This window comes from Paroedura picta, chromosome 3 (genome assembly GCF_049243985.1).
Source record: "Paroedura picta isolate Pp20150507F chromosome 3, Ppicta_v3.0, whole genome shotgun sequence".
In the NCBI taxonomy this organism is placed as follows: domain Eukaryota; kingdom Metazoa; phylum Chordata; class Lepidosauria; order Squamata; family Gekkonidae; genus Paroedura; species Paroedura picta.
Window position 1 is genome coordinate 75,437,910 of NC_135371.1, and position 20,861 is coordinate 75,458,770.

Genomic DNA, 20,861 nt, shown 5'->3' on the forward strand with positions numbered 1-20,861 from the left:
TTGACAACAACTCTTTGAGTGCGGTTCTCTAACCAATTCCCTATCCACTTAACTATCTGAAAATCCAGATTGCAGTCCTTCAACTTATCCATCAGAACATCATGGGGAACCTTGTCAAAAGCTTTACTAAAATCCAAGTAAATGACATCAACCGCATTTCCACGATCCAGCAAACCTGTTACTTGGTTAAAAAAAGAAACCAGGTTGGTCTGGCAGGACCTGTTGGAGACAAATCCATGCTGACTTCCTTGGATCACCAAATTGTCCTCCAGATGTTTGCAGATCGCTCCCTTCAATATCTGCTCCATTATCTTCCCCACAACAGAGGTCAGACTCACTGGTCTGTAGTCTCCCAGGTCATCCTTCCTCCCTTTTTTGAAGATCGGAATAACATTTGCTCTCTTCCAGTCCTCCGGGACATCTCCAGTCCTTAAAGAGGTCCTGAAGATGATGGACAAGGGCTGTGCAAGTTCTCTGGAAAGTTCTTTGAGCACTCTCGGGTGCATTTCATCCGACCCAGGGGATTTGAACTCATCCAGTGCAGCTAAATGCCTCTCGACAACCTCTCTATCCATGTTAACCTGCCACCCAGACACTATCCTTTGGCTACTGCCATCTCTAGATGTGCCTAAACCCTTTGACCTGTGGGAAAAAACAGATGAAAAATAGGCACTAAGCCTTTCTGCTTTCTCTGCATCTTCCGTTGGAGTTTGTCCATCGACACCCAACAGTGGGCCTATTGCCTCCTTTACTTTACGTTTGCTCCACACATAACTGAAAAATCTTTTCTTGTTACAATGGGCTTCCCTGACCAATCTTAGCTCACTCTCAGCTTTGGCCTTGTGCAAAGCATTCTAGACTCTGGGTGTACCCAGACATTGATTAACCCACCGTTAGTTCAAACTTCAGGGGTGGGGGGTGGAGCTGCTCTGCAAACCACTCCATTTTGCCCAGATGGATGGGAAATGCGTGAAAGGGGTGAGGCGGCATCTCGCACCCTCTCGTTGGATTTAGAAGTTGCAGAACATTGGGAATGGAGCCAGCCGGTGGTGGCCCTTAGTGCAGCCTTCCTGTTTGTCTTGGGTGTGCATTGGAGATCCCGAGTGCTTAGGTTTAATGCCCCAGGGTGCCGGCGGCACTGCAGGCAGAAATTCCAGGACACTACCTTGGAAGGGCGGTGCAAGCACACAACAGTGTGTTGTGCCAGGCTACCTGAGTTGCCTAGAGACTATTGGGATTTGCAGGATGTGTTCACAGAAAAGGAGTGCGATCAGCTGTCGCCCCACCGAAAAACGGAATTACAGCCAGGGGAACCCCTCCCCAAGGCAAAGTTGTATTCCATGAGCCCCAGGGAAATGGCTGAGTTGCGAGCCTTCTTGGACAAAAATCTGGCTAGGGGTTTCATCCGTTCCATAACTTCGCCCATGGCAGCGCCAGTGCTTTTTATAAAGAAAAGACGGCACATTGACTGTGCACCGATTATAGGGGTTTGAACGCGGTTTCCATTTCCAATGCCTACCCCCTGCCTCTGATAAAAGACTTGCTGTGTCACTTGGGGAAGGCGCAGGTCTTTGCTAAGTTGGATTTGAGGGAGGCTTATTACCGAGTAAGAATAAAGAAGGGACATGAGTACCTGACTGCTTTCAACACGCCCCTAGGCCAATTTGAATATACTGTCATGCCATTCAGTTTGGCTGGCGCTCCTGGCGTGTTAATGAATGTGATAAATAAGATCATGCATGATCTTTTGTACAAGGGAGCCCTGGTCTAACTGGATGACATTCTTCTGTACTCAGAAAATCCCTCTGAGCATTTGCAGCTGGTGCAGGAAGTCTTGCGCCGCTTGCGGGAAAACCATTTGTATGCAAAGCTGTCCAAATGCAAATTCCACAAGAACTGTGTGGACTTCCTGGGCTACCGGGTGCTCCCTGCAGGCATTGAAATGAACCCTAGTATAGTGCAGGACTTGTTGGCTTGGAAGCCACCCCGCACGTGCAAGCAATTGCAAAGCTTTCTAGGGTTCTCCAATTTCTACCGTTCCTTCATCCCCAACTTTGCCAGGGTGGCACTGCCTTTAACAGACTTGCTAAAAACGAAAGGGGGGGAGGGGAACAGGATTCCAAACCCAGTGCTCCCTTCGCTTGGTCAGAAAGTTGTCAGGCTCCCTTTGAGAAGGTGCTTTTTACCATGGAGCTGGTACTAGCTCATGCCAACCCCAACAAGGTTTTACGGTACAAGTGGATTCTTCAGATATGGCCATGAGGGCGGTGATACTGCAGGAGGGTGAGAATTGGCGCCTGCACCACCTTGCCTACATTTCAAAAAAGTTCTCTGAGCCGGAGAAGAACTGGGCGATTTGGAAAAAAGAGGCAGCAGCAGTGAAGTTAGCGTTGATTACATGGCTGCATTGGCTGGAAGGGTCCACCCTCCCCTTTGTCGTTTGGACTGACCATAAGAATCTGCAGGCATTGAAACAGCCCTGCTCGCTGTCTGTGAAATAAATGCATTGGGTTGAGTTTTTCTCCCGCTTCATCTTTACTCTGAAACATCTGCCTGGTAGAATGAACTTTCTGTCCAATGCGTTGTCACACCTCCCCAATACGAGTGTAAAAGGGAGCCATTGGTGGATACAATTTTCACGCTGACCCAGTTGAGTCTGGCAGTTGTGACGAGGAGCCGGGGGGCTGGCGAGGTTCCCTCCCCTGGGGGGGTGAGTCCAGAAGGACGTCACGAGCGACCCAGAATTCGCCCACCTCCGGCCGAAGCTCCAGGAGGAGGGGTTGTTTTGCCAGAGAGACAAATTATTTGTGTCCGCGGTGGCACGTTTTGAAATTGTGCCATGATTCCAAGGCAGCAGGACATTTTGGCATTGTAAAAACTTTCCACCTAGTGCGAAAAAACTTTCCACCTAGTGCATCCTTTGCAAGGATGTGGAGTTGTATGTTCAAGGGTGCCCTGTGTGTCTCACTGCAAAATCAGCGGGGCGGAAGAAAAAAGGGTTGCTGCAGCCACTGCCCATCCCCTCAGCTCCTTGGAAGGAGATCACTATGGACTTTATAACTGACCTCCTGCCCAGCCATGTGGAAACAGTCATCTGGGTGGAGGTGGCTGCGTTTTCTAAGCAAGCACATTTCATTCTGTGTGCTGGGTTACCCTCTGCCTCAAAACTGGCTTCTTTATTTGTGGAAAACGTATAGAAACTGCACGGAATTCGGGGGCAAATTTTGACAGAGGAACCCAGTTTGTTGCCAAGTTCTGGCGGGAGCTTTTGGGATTGCTGGGGATGGAGCAGGCCCTCACCTCAGGGTAGTACCCAGAGAAAAATGGTCAAACTGAACAAGTGAACCAAATTCTAGAACAGTACCTATGTTTTTTTATTAATCATCAGCAAACGGACTCGGTGGCCTTACTCCCGTTGGCTGAGTTTGCATACAATAATGGGGTACACTCATCTACAGGGGTCTCACCCTTCAAGGTGGTTTACGGCACGTGCCCATCTGGTAGCCAAAGGGTCCTTGGATGTACAAAAATGGGAGGCAGGGTTGCCTCAGCTTGGCCCCAGATTGTGAATTGCTTGGAAAAGGCAAAATGGGACTATAAAGAACAGGTTGACAAGAAGAGAAGTGCAGCCCCATAATGGGTGGTTGGGGACCTGGCTTACTTGTCCACAAAGAACTTGCACAGCCAACAACCCTCCCACAAACTCGGACCCAAGTTTATGTGTCCTTTCACAATTAAATGCCTTATAAACTCTGACTGTTGAATTAGATCTGCCAAAGACTTACAAGCATGTTCATCCGATTTTTCATTCCAGCTTGCTGAAAAAAGCCCCGCCTCCAGATGCTTGGCACCCTACCCCCACAGCAACCATCCCCGTCTTTGTGGATAAAGACACACACTATGAAGGGAACCAGTTTTTGGACTCTCGCTGGCATCGTGGAAAGCTTCAGTATCTTGTGGACTGGAAAGAGTTCCCCATGGGGGACCGCGAGTAGGTGGAGACTGGGAATGTACGGGCCCCCAAGCTAGTGCAGGAATTTCATCGTAAATTTCCCCAGTGTCCAAGGCCGGTGAAGGCGGGGTGAAGGGGGGGCTGCTTATGGAAGGGCGGAATTGTCAGGATCAGCCCCTATGATCTTTGCCAAGATTTGTGGTTGACCAGAGAAACACCATGTTGGTTTGATGTGTGTTGTTTGAAGAACCTTTTGTAACCCTTTTTACAACCCTGAACTATTTCACACTGCTTCGTGTATGCTTTCATGCTGTGTCTCTTTCTTGTAAATGTTGCTCTCTGCTTTGTTATCTGAAAGGGAGGGCACTTGTCACCCAAGGCCAGCTGGACTAGAGACAGTCTGGCAGGAAGCCCAGGATGACACCTGTGAGAGGGGGGTAATTCACACACACACAATACCTTTATGGGCATAAAGCAGATTAGCAAAATGAACAGAGATAGTCATGATACATCAATCAGTTTAAGTTTAAAAACTGAAGACAAAAGATCAGCCATAATGAAGGTGACATTGGCATCCTTATCGCTCAACAAAAATTGGCAGATCAGGTCTTTTGAGTGATTTCTCCATTTGGGTATAAGAGGTATAACATGCCTTCGCTGGAAAATAAACAAGGGACAATCCAGTAAGATATGTTGTACGGTGTCAGGAGTGTTTAATTCACAGGGATATAGTCTATTTTAGAAAGGAATCTTGGCAAATCTCCCTTGTAATACTTTGGATGGAAAGGCGTTGAGCCACACAAGCGAAAACGCTCTGTGATAAAGGGGATTTGCCAAGTTATAGAAATAAGCCGGCATTATCCCATGCTTCACTTGGAGACCAAGAGGACGGGGAGAGCAAATAGCTGGAACAGTAGGATGGGCTTTTTGGAATTTGGAGCCTTTGTTTAATTTGGCGCATAATGGAAGATTCATTCAGAGATAAGATGTAATTGTAGTCAATCTCCAATTTGTTGGAGTGTAGTCAGGATGGTAGAGAACCAGTTACATTTTAAAAAGTCTTTCAATAAACAGGCCAATAGACTATCTGATCGAACTCTAAAATGCAGTTTTAGCCAATATTTGAAGGTAGAAATCTAGGCCTTGGTTTCGAGAAGATTATGGCCGATTTCAAGACATAAGGAGTAAGGGACACAATCTGGAATTCCCAAAATCCACGAGAAAAAGGCAGATTGTAACCTTTCCAAGTTTTTGTAACCATTCCAAGGGATGCCTTATAAAATTTGGGGAAGAATTTTTGAGTCAAACACATGACAGGCAGCTGGGACAAACTGATTACCTTTGAGGAAGAAAAAACGGTTTAGATGGGTAGTAGAACATTTAGCCGGCAACATAATGCTATTTCTATGTTTGGTCCAGTGCAAATCATGTTGGAAGGTGATTCCTAAGTATTTGAACCATTTGACCTGCTCAATTTGATGACCACCAATACGCCAGTTTAAGGGGGACCCCTTCTGTGCAAAGACCATCACTTTGGTTTTTTCAAAGTTAATCGATAGTTCATTAAGTTGGCAATATTCATAAAAAACATTCAAATATCTTTTCAGACCAATTCTGGAATAGGAAAGCAAGACTGTATCACCAGCATGCAGAAGAAGTGGGATTGGCAGTTTATCTAGTTTGGGAGGATGACCATTTATGAGTCTTAGGGCTTTTGGAAGATCGTGTAAAAAAAGGTTAAATAAATGAGGAGCAAGGACGCAGCCTTGTTTAACTCCTCTCAGGATGGGGATTTGAGTAGTTAGATGACCCTTTTCAGTAAATTTGACCTGACAGGTATTGTTGGAATGGAGCTTCATTAGGAGTAGTAATAGGCGCGAATCAATATTAAGATCTTGCAATTTTCTCCATAGTAAACACCTGGAGATAGAATCAAATGCACCCTTGAGGTGAACAAAAGCTGCACAGAGTTTCCTCCTACCTGTATGAAGATATTTGTCTGCAAGAGAATAGAGGGTTAAACAGTGGTCTAGAGTAGAACAATTTTTAGCAAAGCCAATTTGTTTGGGACCTATTAGGTCATTTGAAGTCACCCAATCTAGTAGCTTAAGTTCTAGAAGTTTGGCGTAAATTTTACTGGCGATACATAGAAGGCTAAAAGGACGATAATTTACTGGAGAGCTAGAACCACCTTTTTTTGTAAATAGGCACAATAAGCTAGGATTCATGGAATATTCCAATTGGTCGATAGCCAGAAGTTGTTTCCACCAGTTAGAGTTCAATTCTACCCTGGGAAAGAGGGGGCATTTGGGCGGGAAGGATGCATTGATAACTGCTTGCTTGCCATGTATCAATTAGAATCAACTGACTTTGGAATGTTCAGATCTACTTTCAATAAAGTTTTCTATTAATCCAGAAGCCTAGTTATGACTCTGTCTGCCTTTGACAATGAGAACCTGGCATGGAATCCCTGATTGGTTCAAAATTGAGAAAGGAGTTTGGCAAGGCTGTATACTTTTGCCTTGCCTATTTAACTTGTATGCGGAGCACATCATGAGAAAGGCGGGGTTAGATGAGTCATAAATTGGGATCAAGATTGCAGGGAGAAATATCAACAACCTCAGGTATGCAGATGATACCACTCTAATGGCAGAAAGCGAAGAGGAACTAAAGAGCTTCTTGATGCAGGTGAAGGAGGAGAGTGCAAAAGTTGGCTTGAAACTCAACATCTTTCCCATCTAATGATGGAAAAGTTGGCTGCTTGAGCACTTCTCCTAAGGGGGAGCTCTTGGTCTGTATAGGAGGCTGAACATATCTACGTCCGGCAGAAGCAAGCAAGGTTCACAAACCTTGCTAAATTCTCCTTATAAAAGCTTCGGAAAGTTCCGGTGCTCTAAAAAGGCCCATTACTCATCTGCAGAGAGAGATTCTCCAGATCTTAAGCTATATGTGATTACTAAGGCTAAGAAGCAGTTTGACATCAGAGACTTCTTTAACAAGGATAGCCTTTTCTTTCTCATTCCTCTTTCATTTTCTGAACTGCTTTGAAGAGACTTCAGAGTTCTCTAACATCGAATGCCTGCTATCAACAGTGAGTAACGTTTTAATGACACTAAATTGTTTTTGTACACCTCCTCCTGTCTCGTCTACCAAGCCGCAGCAGTGAGTTCATCTTTCTCACACAGACTTTCCTGCTTGTTTTTCTTGTCTTTTTTCAAACTCTGGGGGAAAGGTGAAACATATGAACAATTTTTAAAGGTAAATGAGCTAATTTGGACTGTTTACATTATACGGAGATTTCCCTTGATAACGGCTTTTGCGATATCTCTCCCACTGTGTGACTTTCTAAGCAATCAGAACTTCTGCAGGAGGACCTCTCCTGGCTGTTTGGAACACTGCACAAAACTGGCTGGTGTTGACTTCTAAGTCTGATTTTTAATATGGCTATTTTGACTCAGATGGTCCGTCTGTTAGCAAAACAGAGGAGATCTGAATGCCTTCACAGAAAATTTGTTGAAAGATATTTTTAAGGAGATCCGAAATGGCAAGAACAGGAATGATAATGATAATATTAACCAACTCGAACAAAAAATAGCAAGAGTGAAGAATTACAGGATTGGAAATCTTCAGCGGAAGAAAATTTTGAAGCATTGGAGATGGAGTCCTTCAGAAAGCAAGACCTGCAACAAGAACTTATTATCATCACTGATCAAGTTCCCCCCGATTAGGTTACCTTTACTGAAAAGACATATCTCAAAGCAGAAGCACAAAAGAATCAGCCAAAAGACACATTGGTTTGTCCTGAACGTAATTATTCTAAAAGAGCTTCGCAGGAAAAAAATGGTCCTGACACACCCCAGATTGGAGATCAGGAGGTACAACTGTTTCAAGAATCATTGGCAGATATTCTTCATTTCCTAAGCCTCAAATTGAGACCTCCTTAAGAAGATTGGGAGGAGGCAAGGGGGGGGGGGCTGACATTTTTCCTATGTTCTGTTTCTGTATGGATGGCATTAATACTTACAGTAACTGCAAAGATTTTTAAACAATTTGAATTGAAGAATTTAAGAGCTGCAAATATAATGATAAAACGGGCTTCGCTTTTTTTTCCCCTTAAAAAAAAATACTGGGCTAAAGTAGCTGTAAATGTCATGATAAAGGGTTTTTTTTTCCTTTTTTATTTTCTTTTTATAAATAGATTAAAGTTCATATTGTTTTATAAGTGCTTAAAATATGTTGATGTAAACAAGTGCAGGAACCAGCTGATTTTCTAGATTAAGGATATGCCTTGGTTCAATTCTAAGGGTAATTTTTATAACACCCGTTGACTGTAAGTGCTGGAAATGTTATGTTAAAGTGGGATTTTTTTGTTGTGGCTTTGTTTTTATATTTACAGGCAACAGACATCTACAGTATTCAGCAATGCAAAACTTCAAGCAAATGGGGACTTTGGGAAGTAGAGGGAGGGATGATATTGTAATATCGTAATCAAAGATATTTTTCCTTGTTCTTTCTATATAAACATTTAAAAAAATTATATTAAAAAAAAAAAGAAACTCAACATCAAGAAAACGAAGATCATGGCATCCGGCCCTCTCAATTCCTGGCAAATAGATGGGAAAGAAATGGAGGTAATGAGAGATTTTATTTTCCTGGGCTCCAAAATCACTGAAGATGGGGACTGCAGCAAAGAAATTAAAAGACGCTTGCTCCTGGGAAGGAAAGCTATGGCAAATCTAGACAGCATCCTCAAAAGCAGAGACATCATCCTGACAATGAAAGCGCATCTAGTCAAGGCTATGGTATTCCCAGTTGCAATGTATGGCTGTGAAAGTTGGACCATAAGTTAGGCTGAGCATCAAAGAATTGAGGCTTTTGAACTCTGGTGCTGGAGAAGACTCTTGCGAGTCCCTTGGACTGCAAGGCGAACAAACCGTTCAGTCCTAGAGGAGATCAGCCCTGCCTGCTCCTTAGAAGGCCAGATCCTGAAGATGAAACTCAAATACTTGGCCATCTCATGAGAAGGAAGGACTCCCTGGAGAAGAGCCTAATGCTGGGAGCTATTGAAGGCAAAAGAAGAAGGGGACGACAGAGAATGAGGTGACTGGATGGAGTCACTGAAGCTGTTGGTGGAAATTTAAATGGACTTCAGGGAATGATAGAGGACAGGAAGGCCTGAAGGATCATTGTCCATGGGGTAGCGATGGGTCAGACACGACTTCGCACCTAACAACAACAATAATTGGAAGAATTATTCTACATAGGAGTAGAAGAATAAGGACCCACTGATGCTCAGCAATCGGTTAAAAGATCTGCCTGAAGAGGTTGATTAAGGAACACAGGTCCATGTGCAATCCCCCATGAAGAACAAGCCCCAACGTAGACCAGGAAAAAACTCACAGGCCCCCAAAGGTGAGAGTTCTAAGTCTTTTCCCCCGCCGACCCCACAAAGGTCAGGAAACCCTTCACAGTCCCCTGCAAGAAAGAGTTTGAGTTCTGCTCCCAAGGGTACAAAGAAATGGGTACTGGTAATTGGGGATTCCTTGCTAAGAGGTGTAGAGGCCGAAGTGTGTAGACATGACATTGTCTAGAGAGATCTGGTACCTACCTGGTGTACGCATTAAGGATTTGATAAAATGGCTGGACAGGCTCATCAAGCCTACAGATCATTACCCCTTACTTCTCATCCATGTAGGAACAAATAATACTGCCCAGCAGAACATGGTACATATTAAAAAAGAATATGTGGATCTGGGGAAAAAGGTAAAGGACCTTGGAGCACAGGTTGTGTTTTCATCAGTCCTTCCTGTAAGTGGCCGAGGGATAGGAAGAGAGAGAGAAAAATTATGCAAGTAAATAACTGGCTACGTCAATGGTGTTGACGGGAACAGTTTGGATTTCTGGATCATGGTCAACGATGTCAATATTAGGGACTATTATCAGGAGACGGTGTGTACCTCACAAAGGACGGTAAAAGTATTTTTGGGAGAACCCTTGCACACCTGGTGAAGAGGGCTTTAAACTAGACACAAAGGGGGAGAGAGACATAAATACAGAACTTGGTGTGATGGCAAGATCTGAAGATGAGAAGATCTCAAATCTACAGGGAATGTTACATAAGCAGGGAAATACAGATTACGGGAGGCGATGGTACTGCTTTACTCTGCTCTGGTTCGGCCTCACTTGGTGTATTGTGTTCAGTTTTGGTCACCCCAATTGAAGAGGGATGTTGACAAATTGGAACATGTCCAGAGGAGAGCAACAAAAATGGTGAGGGGTTTGGAGACCAAGACATATGAAGAAAGGTTGGGGGAAGCTTGGTCTGTTTAGGCTAGAGAGGAGATGACTGAAAGAGGATCTAACCATTTTCAAGTATTTAAAAGCGTGCCATATGGAGGATGGAGCAGAATTGTTCTCTCTTGCCCCAGAGGGATAGACCAGAATGAATGGGATGAAATTAATTCAAAAGAAATTCCATCTAAACATCCGGAAGAAGATCCTGACAGAGCGGTTTCTCAGTGGAACAGGCTTCCTCGGGAGGTTGTGGGTTCTCTATCTTTGGAAATTTTTAAACAGAGGCTAGATAGCCATCTGACGGAGAGGCTGATTCTGTGAAGGCAAAGGGGTGGCAGGTGACAGCAGATGAGCGATTGGGATGTGAGTGTCCTGCACAGTGCAAGGGGTTGGACAAGATGACCCATGTGGTCCCTTCCAACTCTATTATTCTATCATTCCATGATTCTACTATTGGGTTGTATCTACAACAATATGTCATTCTTTTCTGATCTTTCAGGGAAGTAGGCATACCCAGCAAGTTCTTGGGGCCGTCTCCAATCCTTTAGGGAGTATATCTCCCTGGATGATAGGCTGTCAGCGTTCCAGGTCCAGAAGACAACTGCCATTTTCTATCTCGGACTTTCTTTTCTTTCTTTAATCTTAAAGTATCTGCTTCAACACTACACGATGATTTACCACAAATGAACGTTTTGAACTGAGGGGAGGACATCGGCTGAGTTCCAAAACATCATTTACTGCAAGTATCTCTCGTTTTTTTTTTTCTCCGTCTCTCTTCCTGCATCAAAGCCCTTTGTTTCCCCCCTCCTCTTACTCTGCTCTGCCCGAAGCCACCTCGTTATGAGGCAGGCTGATTCTCCTAACTAAGCAGAAGAAGGACTCAAATCAACTCGAATTAATTGGCAAAAGCTCTTATTGTAATTGTTTTGGTTTTCGGAGATAAGAGATAAGAGCTGTGAATGAGAAGATCTCACGAGAACTCTGTGCCAGCACGAGAATATCTGCCTTAATACGTCACATGCCAGAGGATAAAACAGAGGACCTCTACTGGCCACTTGTAAAATTGTTTGAGGCCGTTTTTTTTAAAAGTCAAAAACATGTCTATGTTAAAAAGATTGGCTCATCTAATAGAGATACAAACCCAAGATTACAAAGTATTTATAGATGGATTGGTCAAAAATATCTCCAAGGAGATCCAAGATGGCAAGGAAGAAGTCTCCAATAGGAATGATGGATCAATAACAGTGGCTGATGACAGCTTTAAACAAGGTGGAAAGCCAACAGCAGAAGAGAAATCTGAAATTCATATCTTCAAGGAGATCCAAGGTGCCAAGGAAGAAGTCTAACAGGAATGATGGATCAATAACAGTGGCTGATGACAGCTCTAAACAAGGTGGAAAACCAACAGCAGAAGAGAAATCTGAAATTCATATCTTCAAGGAGATCCAAGATGCCAAGGAAGAAGTCTTTAACAGGAATGATGGATCAATAACAGTGGCTGATGACATCTCTAAACAAGGTGGAAAACCAACAGTAGAAGAGAAATCTGAAATTCTGGAGATGGAAAATGGGATGCCGGAGTTCTGCAGCCCAGATAAGGACACCCTTTTTAAAAAGACATACAGCCATCCCAAAGCAACAGTGTACAAAAATAAATTAAAAGAAATATGGATCTGCAGTGAAAGTAACCGATTTAAAGGAGCTCTTTGGGGAAAAAATTGTATTGATACTGGAGTCCAGGAGGTGCAACGGCCTCAAGATCTATCGATGCATATTCTGCGGGAAAGAGTACAACTGCACTTTCTACGCCAAAGGCCAATGGGACAGAATATAAGTCTACGGGAACGACAATATGTAGCAAGCCTTGAGATGAGACCCCCTTAAGAAGACCGAAAGCTCATATTGTTTTATGTTTAATGTTATACTGTATTCTATATTTCTATTTTTATGAAAAAGGGGAAGCAGTGTCTCTTTCTCTCTTGTTTCTTGTTTATTTTCCTTTGTAGGCATATAGGTAATATAATCATTAATGTTGGAAATATAAAATGGGGTTCTCCCCCCTTATTTTTTCTTTCTTCTATTAGTGTATTGTTCTAGGACCAAAGCCTACACTGACCTGTAGAAAATGTTTAATGTTAAGCTTTCAACTTAAATCTGAAAATATACCTGTCAGGATGGCTCTTAGAATGGGTCAAGTATAAATGGTTTGTAGATGTATCTGTATTAAGGATAAGGAGAAATTATGAAATCCTTTTGTAATTTTTTTTCTTTGTACATCTTTAAGGCAAAGCCCTACTTTCCTCTCCCTTCATCAGGGTATTGATACAGGGCCAAAACTCATACTGTTCTATAAGAAATGTTTAATGTTAAGCATCTAACTTAAACCTAGAAATATCTGCCAGGATAGCTCTTAGATTGTATCAAGCAGTTAACGTGAGGTCTACGATCTCTCAAGTAAGTTGATTAATAATAACTTTTCTTTTGTATATCTAAACAGGCATTGCGCATGCACGGCCCTGCTTCCCTCCCCCCCCCACACACACAGTAAGAAGCTTGCCGAGCCACAAGCTTGCGGCCTGGGAAGTTTCTTACTGCGGGGGGGGGGGGGGGGGAGAGGGAGCTGCGGCCCAGTGCCAGGACCCGGTGGTTGGGGACCACCGATGTAAAATATATCTCACATAGAATTACTGGCACATATATTTCTCAATTTTGCATTGCCATGCTCCCTGACATTAACAAGTTCTAATGATACACTAACCAGGACTTCATAATACAAGGTCTATAGGCCAACTACAGGACACATCCTAATGGCAGCTTTTCCCAACTTCTTTGTAGGAATATTTCACCCTACCAAATCAACTTCCTGACATCCAAGTGAGATATCATTAATAAAAGGTTGCCCTAGTTGCTTTGCTCCATTTCTAGTAATGATGTTGCCCCAGTTGATTTGGAAGGCATACTGCACTGTACTGCGTAACAAGATTATAATTGTAATGGGCCATACCTACCAATGGGATCAATGCCAATACATATTCCAACTACATGGTCTCTTTTAGATACACACAGATAAGCAGACACATTTAAAACAGTTCTCAACCTAAACCAATAATTTACAACAAAATGAGTACCTTATAGCTGTGGCTGGTGTCACCCACTCTAATGTATGCAACTGAATTACAGTGACACATGGCTTGCCATGAGTAGAGGAACATTTATTTTATACAACCAACATTTTAAAAACCCAAACCAAATCAATCACCAAAAATTATTTATGCATAGGCTTGAATAATCCTACCTTAGGTAACACTTCTCTCTTGAAGATACATGTGTCCTAACAAGACACCTGAGTTTTTAAACAAATTCACCTGTATGAATCAGTAGGGTATGACTATTGTAACTTTGTTGGTATATGGAATATTTGTTCCCTCTTACAGTTAGAACTCCTGCATGCAAGCAAGTAACCCTATGTGAAGTTATAGAAGTTATATCTGAATGTACAGAATGTTCTGATCTGCACAAGACTGCTTTATTTGTGAATGCCTGAATTGCCTTATACCAAGTTCCATCTATTTCAGTATTCTCTTTCCAACAGCCAGCTTGCTTTAGGAGCTTATCAGCAAATAGCAATGGAATGTGAAAGGTCAAATGGATGGCTGTTTCCAAAGTATCGTGCAAAAATGTTAAATCATGCATTTAGACAATCTGGTTTTAGATTAACTGAGGCAGCATACAAATAAAGTTAGGTATGTGTTATTGGTATTAAAGGCACAAGAAAAATTTAAATATGCCTCTGTGTTACAGTCTCCTGGTTCATATCTACTGACCAGCTGTGCACATATTATAGCAAAATTTATACCCACCTATGTGATTAACTTCTAGATACAAAAAAAGACTGCACATTGAAGCACACTTACCATTGCAATATAGCTGTAGCTGAGAACAATTTCTCGAATTTTCCTCATCTCTTCTTCCAGGTTGTTTGCCCACACTTCACAAATCACCTGACTGTTTTCTGCAAGTGCAGCTGGCATCTTGAAAGTTCTGCACCACAGTCACAACGACAAGAGTGGAAACTGCAAAATGTCATGATAAACAGCTCAAAATATAATAAAGTAAATGGCTGCATCTGCATTTTTTCTGAGTAGCAAATCCTACTGCATACAGAATTGCAGACTTTGATATTCCCAATTAAGGACACAATCTTATAATATATATATATGATATGAAGAGTCAGATATGGAACTCCAAAGACTTATTCTGTCTGTCTCTCTCCCCTTCCCTCTCCAAGAATCCTTGAAACTGGGGATGAATGAAGCAGGATGTGAACCACACATTTTTAACTTAAACCAGCATTCCTATCACATCAGGGGAAGTTATTAGTAGGTAAACACACATAGCTGCTCTCTATTTACATTGGTTTGGTTAAAGACAATTACAGGATTCTGCAATAGATCTCCGCTGACAGACGGGATTCAGTCAGGAGGATGGGACTTCCTCACTCCCTTCTCCCACTGCAGTTCAAAATAGCCCCCACAGGCTGTTCTTGGGAGACAGAGGACCTGTAGGAACAGCGTAAGTCAGATGCCTGCAATGGAAAATGGATTAGACCAGGGGTAGTCACAAACTGCAGTCCTCCAGATGTCCACGGACTACAATTCCCATGAGCCCCTGGCAGCGAATGCTGGCAGGGGCTCATGGGAATTGTAGTACATGGACATCTGGAGGACCGCAGTTTGACTACCCCTGGATTCGACTACCCTCTTTCATTACTGAAGGTTTACATGCAAGGCAAGTATCACTAGTTTTTGTTAAATATAATAATTTCATGTTAATAAGTATACAACCTATTAGAATATTTGCAATGTATTATTTATAGCATATTCTTTGCTCTGGTGAAAAGATGAATCTGGTACATCTAGCCATTTACATTTCAGACTAGCAAAGCCAATGAATTTCTCACTGGGTCTTTGCAGCTGAATGAAAAAAATGTAACAATTCTACTAGCAAAACATTAGCTTAGCATTTGTGTAGCATTTTCAGTTTTAAAAATGCTTTATATGTTATCATAATAATCCTTACAATAGCCTTGTAAGGTAGGTCCTATGAAAAATATGAGAAATGAGGCTGACTGTGGTCTGCCAAAGACTATCCAGAAAATCTGTGAACAAGTTTAGACTTTAGCCACCAAACAATCAATTAACAGTTCCTAATGCCATTTGGCATAATTCTGATTACAGTTGTGCGCACGCAGGCACAGAGCTCTGTTCCTGCATGTGTACATAAACTGGCACACTGGCGCCACCCCCACCCCCCACGCCACAGTGCTGGCTGCTTCAGCCTGGAAAGGCCACTTTGGACACCGAAGCATACAACCCTAATTCTGATGTCTTAAAATTAACTCTGTGTTATACAAGGCTGAAAATTTCAAATTCTTAGGCATCAGTGATGCACCGGATTGAAAAATATTTTGAATATAGATAGAAGAGTGGACTCAGCTATTCCGGCTACTGATTTGCTACAGGAACTCTATCTAATGTATAATATTAATGTTTCAGACTAACCTTTCCTGCATCCATTCCTATTCTAATGAGCAAAGATGGTAGACACATTAAATTATAGTCAACTGTGTGATAATTTTGGCATTCCACAGAACCTGCAAAACAGAGTTCTTCCTCCAGATCTATGGTTGAGGCCAGGACAGTGAGGAAGATTGATTGCCCCCCCCCCCCATGTTAGGCATTAGTTAGGCCATTACGATCTTAGTCCCTCTTTCCACCCCTCACTAGAGGTTGGTTGGGGGTTGGATAATTGAGGAATTCCGCCATGTTTGTTCGATGATTTTGTCCTGTTTTAATGAAGCTTTATTAGGGTTTTTACTGAACACTTTGGAACCTGCCACAAGCCGGTCTCAGGCGTGGTGGGAAGAAAAATACTACTATTAATAATAATAAACTCAAACAATGGCTATATTGATGCAAAAAACATCACCAACCTGAGTTGTGTGCAAAACCTTACATTGATATATTGCAAAGGATCTACAAATATGAACACTCAAAGTGTTGGATCTGGATGTGGTGCAACCACAGATTGCACACTCAGCCAGGAACCTGGGTGTGATCTTCAACACAGAGGAGCAGGTCACAAGAGTATCAAGAGTATCAATCAAGCAGATTCTTATACCTGCATCAAGCTAAGGTACTAGCACCCTACCTGGCCCCAGATCACCTATTCAGGTGACAGTCACCTCTAGACTGGATTTCTGCAACTTGCTCTACATGGGTTTACCCTTATGCCTGATTCAGAAACAACTGGTCCAGAATGCAGCAGCCAGGTTTCTCACAGAAACACCTTGAAGGACGCAAATCCAAACTATATTCCAACAGCTGCACAGTCACCACTTGAATACTGAATCAGGCTTATGGTTCTGGTAATCACTTTGAAAATCATATGCAGTCTGGGGCCTGAATACCTGAGCAACTGCCTCTCTGGCTATCCACCCCAAGAGCTCTATGTTCTGCAAACACCAACAAGCTGGAAACCCCTAGCCCCAGGGAGGCTCATTTGGCCTTGACCAGGACCAGGGCTTTCTCTGTCCTGGCCCCCACCTAGTGGAATGAGCTCCCAAAAGAGATCAGGGTCCTGCCAAAGTTCAAGCCGTTCTGCAGGGCCTGCAAAATGGATCTCTTCCACCAAGCTTTCGGTCAAGGCCAATGAAGCAATTCTAACAACCAAAGCCAGAGGCTCCTCTCACCACCAACTATGTCCCACAGATGAAAGTGTCAAATGAGAGCGCAGTAAACAATATACAATTGTTGAGTTGTAAACTTATAAAGTTAAATATTCTATTGTTATGAATGTTAGAAATATTATATGTTCGCAATGATGACATTCCTTGAATTCCTTGAATTCCTTGAATGATGACATTCCATGAATGTAAACAGCCCTGAGCCACAAGAGAGGGTGGTATATAAATGTAATAAATAAAATTATCGCATTATTTGATAGTTTGTTCCAAATCAAGAAGACTTACACTTCTAATCAAATTGGTTTAACAGTATCGAAAACTGTAATTCCACCATTTGAAGTTTCTGAATATAAATAATTCTACAAATTACTTGTTCCAAAATAGGAACATTGTTTCAGGCCTACTTTACAACAGAAATTACCCAATACAAAAGTGAGCACATTGTCACCTCAGTGTTTTATCCAAATGTGCCATCATCTTTCTTAAACTGAAGTAACAGCCTGTACATTTATCTAAAGATGTCAAAAGGTCATGCTGTTATTCTAAATATATTTGTTTTTGCCTTTACTAAATAGTTTTGGATATAATCACCAATAACCTACACATGCAATAACCGAAGATCTAACAAAAATTCGACTATCTTTGCCTTCTTACAGATACTACTGCTAAGGTATCCTGTTATTAACACTAAACTCTCCCTCAGGTGTTGAGAATTTTGAGTATACCTATTTTTCCATACAAGATCCCTTAAAATAGACACAAGTGACGATTTAGGTTTCATGGGTGTCCTTCCAAAATCTGCTTTGAAGCGGCCGCTTTTACAGAACACCCTATGTCAGAAATGGGCGGCCTCTCGTCCCCGGCCCCAATAACCAGAAACGTCTCCCATCTAGAACCGAGTTTGGCTTCGTGGCCAGGGAGCTCCGCCTCTTTCGGCATCATCCCACAGGTCCCGCGCCTAAAATTCGTCTCCGGCTGTTTTTCTCTGCTTGTCCCAAGCTCCGACGCATACAAATTTGTTTGCACGCTCCCCCCACAACCCAGCCCACGTACATGGGGAAGGACTCGAGGAACACGTGCGCTCCCCGAGTTCCCGGATACATTTGGAGTCTCTTCGAAGCACCATTTCCCTACAGCCCGCGCGAGCAGTATCGCGGTTGAAAGACAGACCCACACCAGATCGCAAGCCTGCCTTCACCGCAAAGCCGCGAGGAGACCCTGCGCAGTCTTTGCTAGTGGCAGAAAGGGATCCCAGCGTACGCGTTCGTGGACTACACCCAACATGCTCCGGTACAACCGGGGGGGGGGGGGGTCCTCACTATGCAAGCCATTGCAGAGATGGGGTGGAAAGGAATCCATTGCCTCTGAAGAAGAGTTGTAAATCCACCTCCACAAAAGCTTATTTCTGTGAACTGAAATAAAAGGTTATATGCCACAAGACGCTGTTGACATCAGGGCTACTGTAAACCACCCTCTCGCCCTCGTCCCCCTTCCCCCGCCCGCGAGCAATTTTGGAAAAGCCCAAGAACATTCGCCGCCTTTTGCGCCTACTGGACGGCTCCATTGTCTCACATAAACAGCTGTCACTATTCCCGCTCCCCCACAAGACCAGCCAGGCTCCAAAAATAACCAGGAAATCCGGCGTGCAAACAACAAACACCTGCCTGCTCCGCCCCCAGCTCCCATTTCCCATCTCGGCCTAAGGCTTCCCGGGGGGGCGGGGGGGGGACGCGAATCCGCCCCTCACCTAAAGCGCCGGAGGTTCGACCACCAGGCCGTTATAATTTACCTTCTTCGGGCGGGGGCCGCTCTAGCCTACCTCCTCGCCATCACTCGTTGGTTCGGTGTACGACCTCAACCCCCTCGGACGCATGCGCTGAGCACAGCGGCCAACGGATATCCTTAGAGCAGAAAACATCCGGGGTTTTTCTTCTTCCTGCCCCAAGGAAGCCGAAGAGAAGGAAACCGAGCTGCGCGTGTGCGTAGCCAAGTTTTCACAGGAGCCGCGCGCGTATTTCTGGGAATACTGAAAGAAGGTTGCGTAAAGGAGCGCATGAACTCTTGGCTGCCCTTGCTTGGTCGTCCCCCTCTAAGAGTCGTTGCGCAGGTCTCCATAGCAAGGGCAGCGAAGTCCTGTAACAAGGAAGGACTTTGAAGGAAACCGGATTCGTTTCAGCCGACAGAGCTTTTAGTGCAGCGGGATTTCATCCTGTCAGTTGACCTAGGAATGGTTTTGCAGTAGATGTGTGAGTTCTGACTTGTAAGGTTGCTAGCTCCTGGTTGAGGAACTTCTGGAGATTTGGGAATACAAGCTTACGGGGGGAGGAGGTGGCTAAACTGTGGCTCTCCAAATGTCCATGATCTACAATTATTGTGAGCCCCAGCATGCTGGGAGGGGCTCATGGTAATTGTAGTCTATAGACATCTTGGAGAGCCACAGTTTGGCCACCCCTGCACCAAGTTACATTGATTCTCCTCTCCTCCACATGCATCCAGAAGGGCGACCTTGGGTGACAGTTCTCTCATCTACCTTACATGGCTCTGTTGTGGGGAGAGGAAAGGTAGGCGAGATTGTAAGCTGCTTTGAGACTCCCTTCAGGGAAGAAAAAGTGGAATACCAAAAATCATCTCTTCTTACAGAGTCTACCTAACAAAGGAGGCATTTTCTCCAGGGGAGCTGACTGCTGTAGTCCAGAGACATGATTCTGGGATTCTCCGGTAGCTACCTAGAAATTTATCAGACCTGTTTCCAAATATAGTGGGATTTGTTTCACTGCAGAAGAATGATTCAATGGCATTTACTCTTAAGTGACTTCCAACATGATTATAAAACAAGTCTAGTGGTGTTTAAGCTAGTAACAATATTCCAACAGGAGCTTTTGTAAGTCATAACTCAATTATCAGATGAGTATGAGTGTTGCTTACGGGGGAAGGAGTGTTATAAATAGAGGGTAGTTGAAACGAAGATCCAATCTAAAAAGTAATACATTCACTTTAGCATGGGTGTGAGACACTAGTTACTCTTACTTTGCTTAAAATGTAGAGCATATTATAGGATCAAAATGAGATGAGCAGATAGTTGAAGTATTTTCCTCATATGACTTGGTCTCCAAAACCCTCGCCATCTTCATAGCCCTGCCTTGGACATGCTCCAGTTTCTCTATATCTTTCTTCAGTTGTGCCCAAAACGGAACATAGACTCCAAGTTGAAGTCTTACCAGAGCGGCGTAAAGCAGTAACATTACCTCACATGATCTGGACACTTTACTTCTTTTAGTACAACATAAAATCCTATTTGCTTGCAATAATAACACCAGAACATCGCAGGGCTCCCCTCCACAAGGATATTTATCCCTCAAAGTCAACATTTTATAATTAAGATCTGGAATTATCTCAATACCACCAAAGACGAATACACATCATCAATCGATCAATTGTTTTGATAGATGTTAATGTCATATTAATGCAGAATGCTGTTTTCTTGCTTTTATGAGTTAAATGTTGCTTCATTGAAATGTCGTAAACTGCCCTGAGTTGGCTATGCCAGGAGGGGCGGTGAATAGATCACATAAATAAAATCAACAGTAGTCTGCCATGGGGGTTTCTCAAAGCCTGATTAATGTTTCACCTAACTAGGTAGGAGGCAGAGAGCCAGGAAAAAGCTGTGTCATACCACAAAGTTTAACAGTTGTCATGTTCAGCCAAGTGCAGTGCCCTCACTGAAAACCAAAGCAATAGGAGTTGGTGAGATTAAAGACAGGAGCTGTATTTTAGACTGCCCTCCCTTGCCTCGGACACAGAAAACACATCAGGAGTTTGTTTCAGGTAAGCAAAGACTGTACAGAGGTGCAGGAAAACAAACAAACAGTA

At 43.3% G+C, this 20,861-nt stretch overlaps 1 protein-coding gene across 6 annotated transcripts in view; it reads right to left on the reverse strand.

Annotated features, from left to right (window-relative positions):
- CNOT8 (CCR4-NOT transcription complex subunit 8) overlaps positions 1–18,932 on the reverse strand; it is a 36,202-nt gene extending 17,270 nt beyond the window's left edge. The window contains exons 1-2 of one of the 6 annotated variants that reach the window (XM_077326447.1): positions 18,781–18,932; positions 14,161–14,319 (exon numbers count right to left, since the gene is read on the reverse strand). In XM_077326447.1, coding sequence (XP_077182562.1) covers positions 14,161–14,277 — 117 coding nt within the window. In that variant the 5' untranslated portion in view covers positions 14,278–14,319; positions 18,781–18,932. Of the gene's footprint in view, positions 1–14,160; positions 14,320–14,658; positions 14,844–18,563; positions 18,587–18,655; positions 18,679–18,738 lie in introns of those variants that run through there. The other 5 variants (XM_077326448.1, XM_077326451.1, XM_077326452.1 and 2 more) reach the window with 5 other exon arrangements.
- Between the last annotated feature and the right edge of the window lie 1,929 nt (positions 18,933–20,861).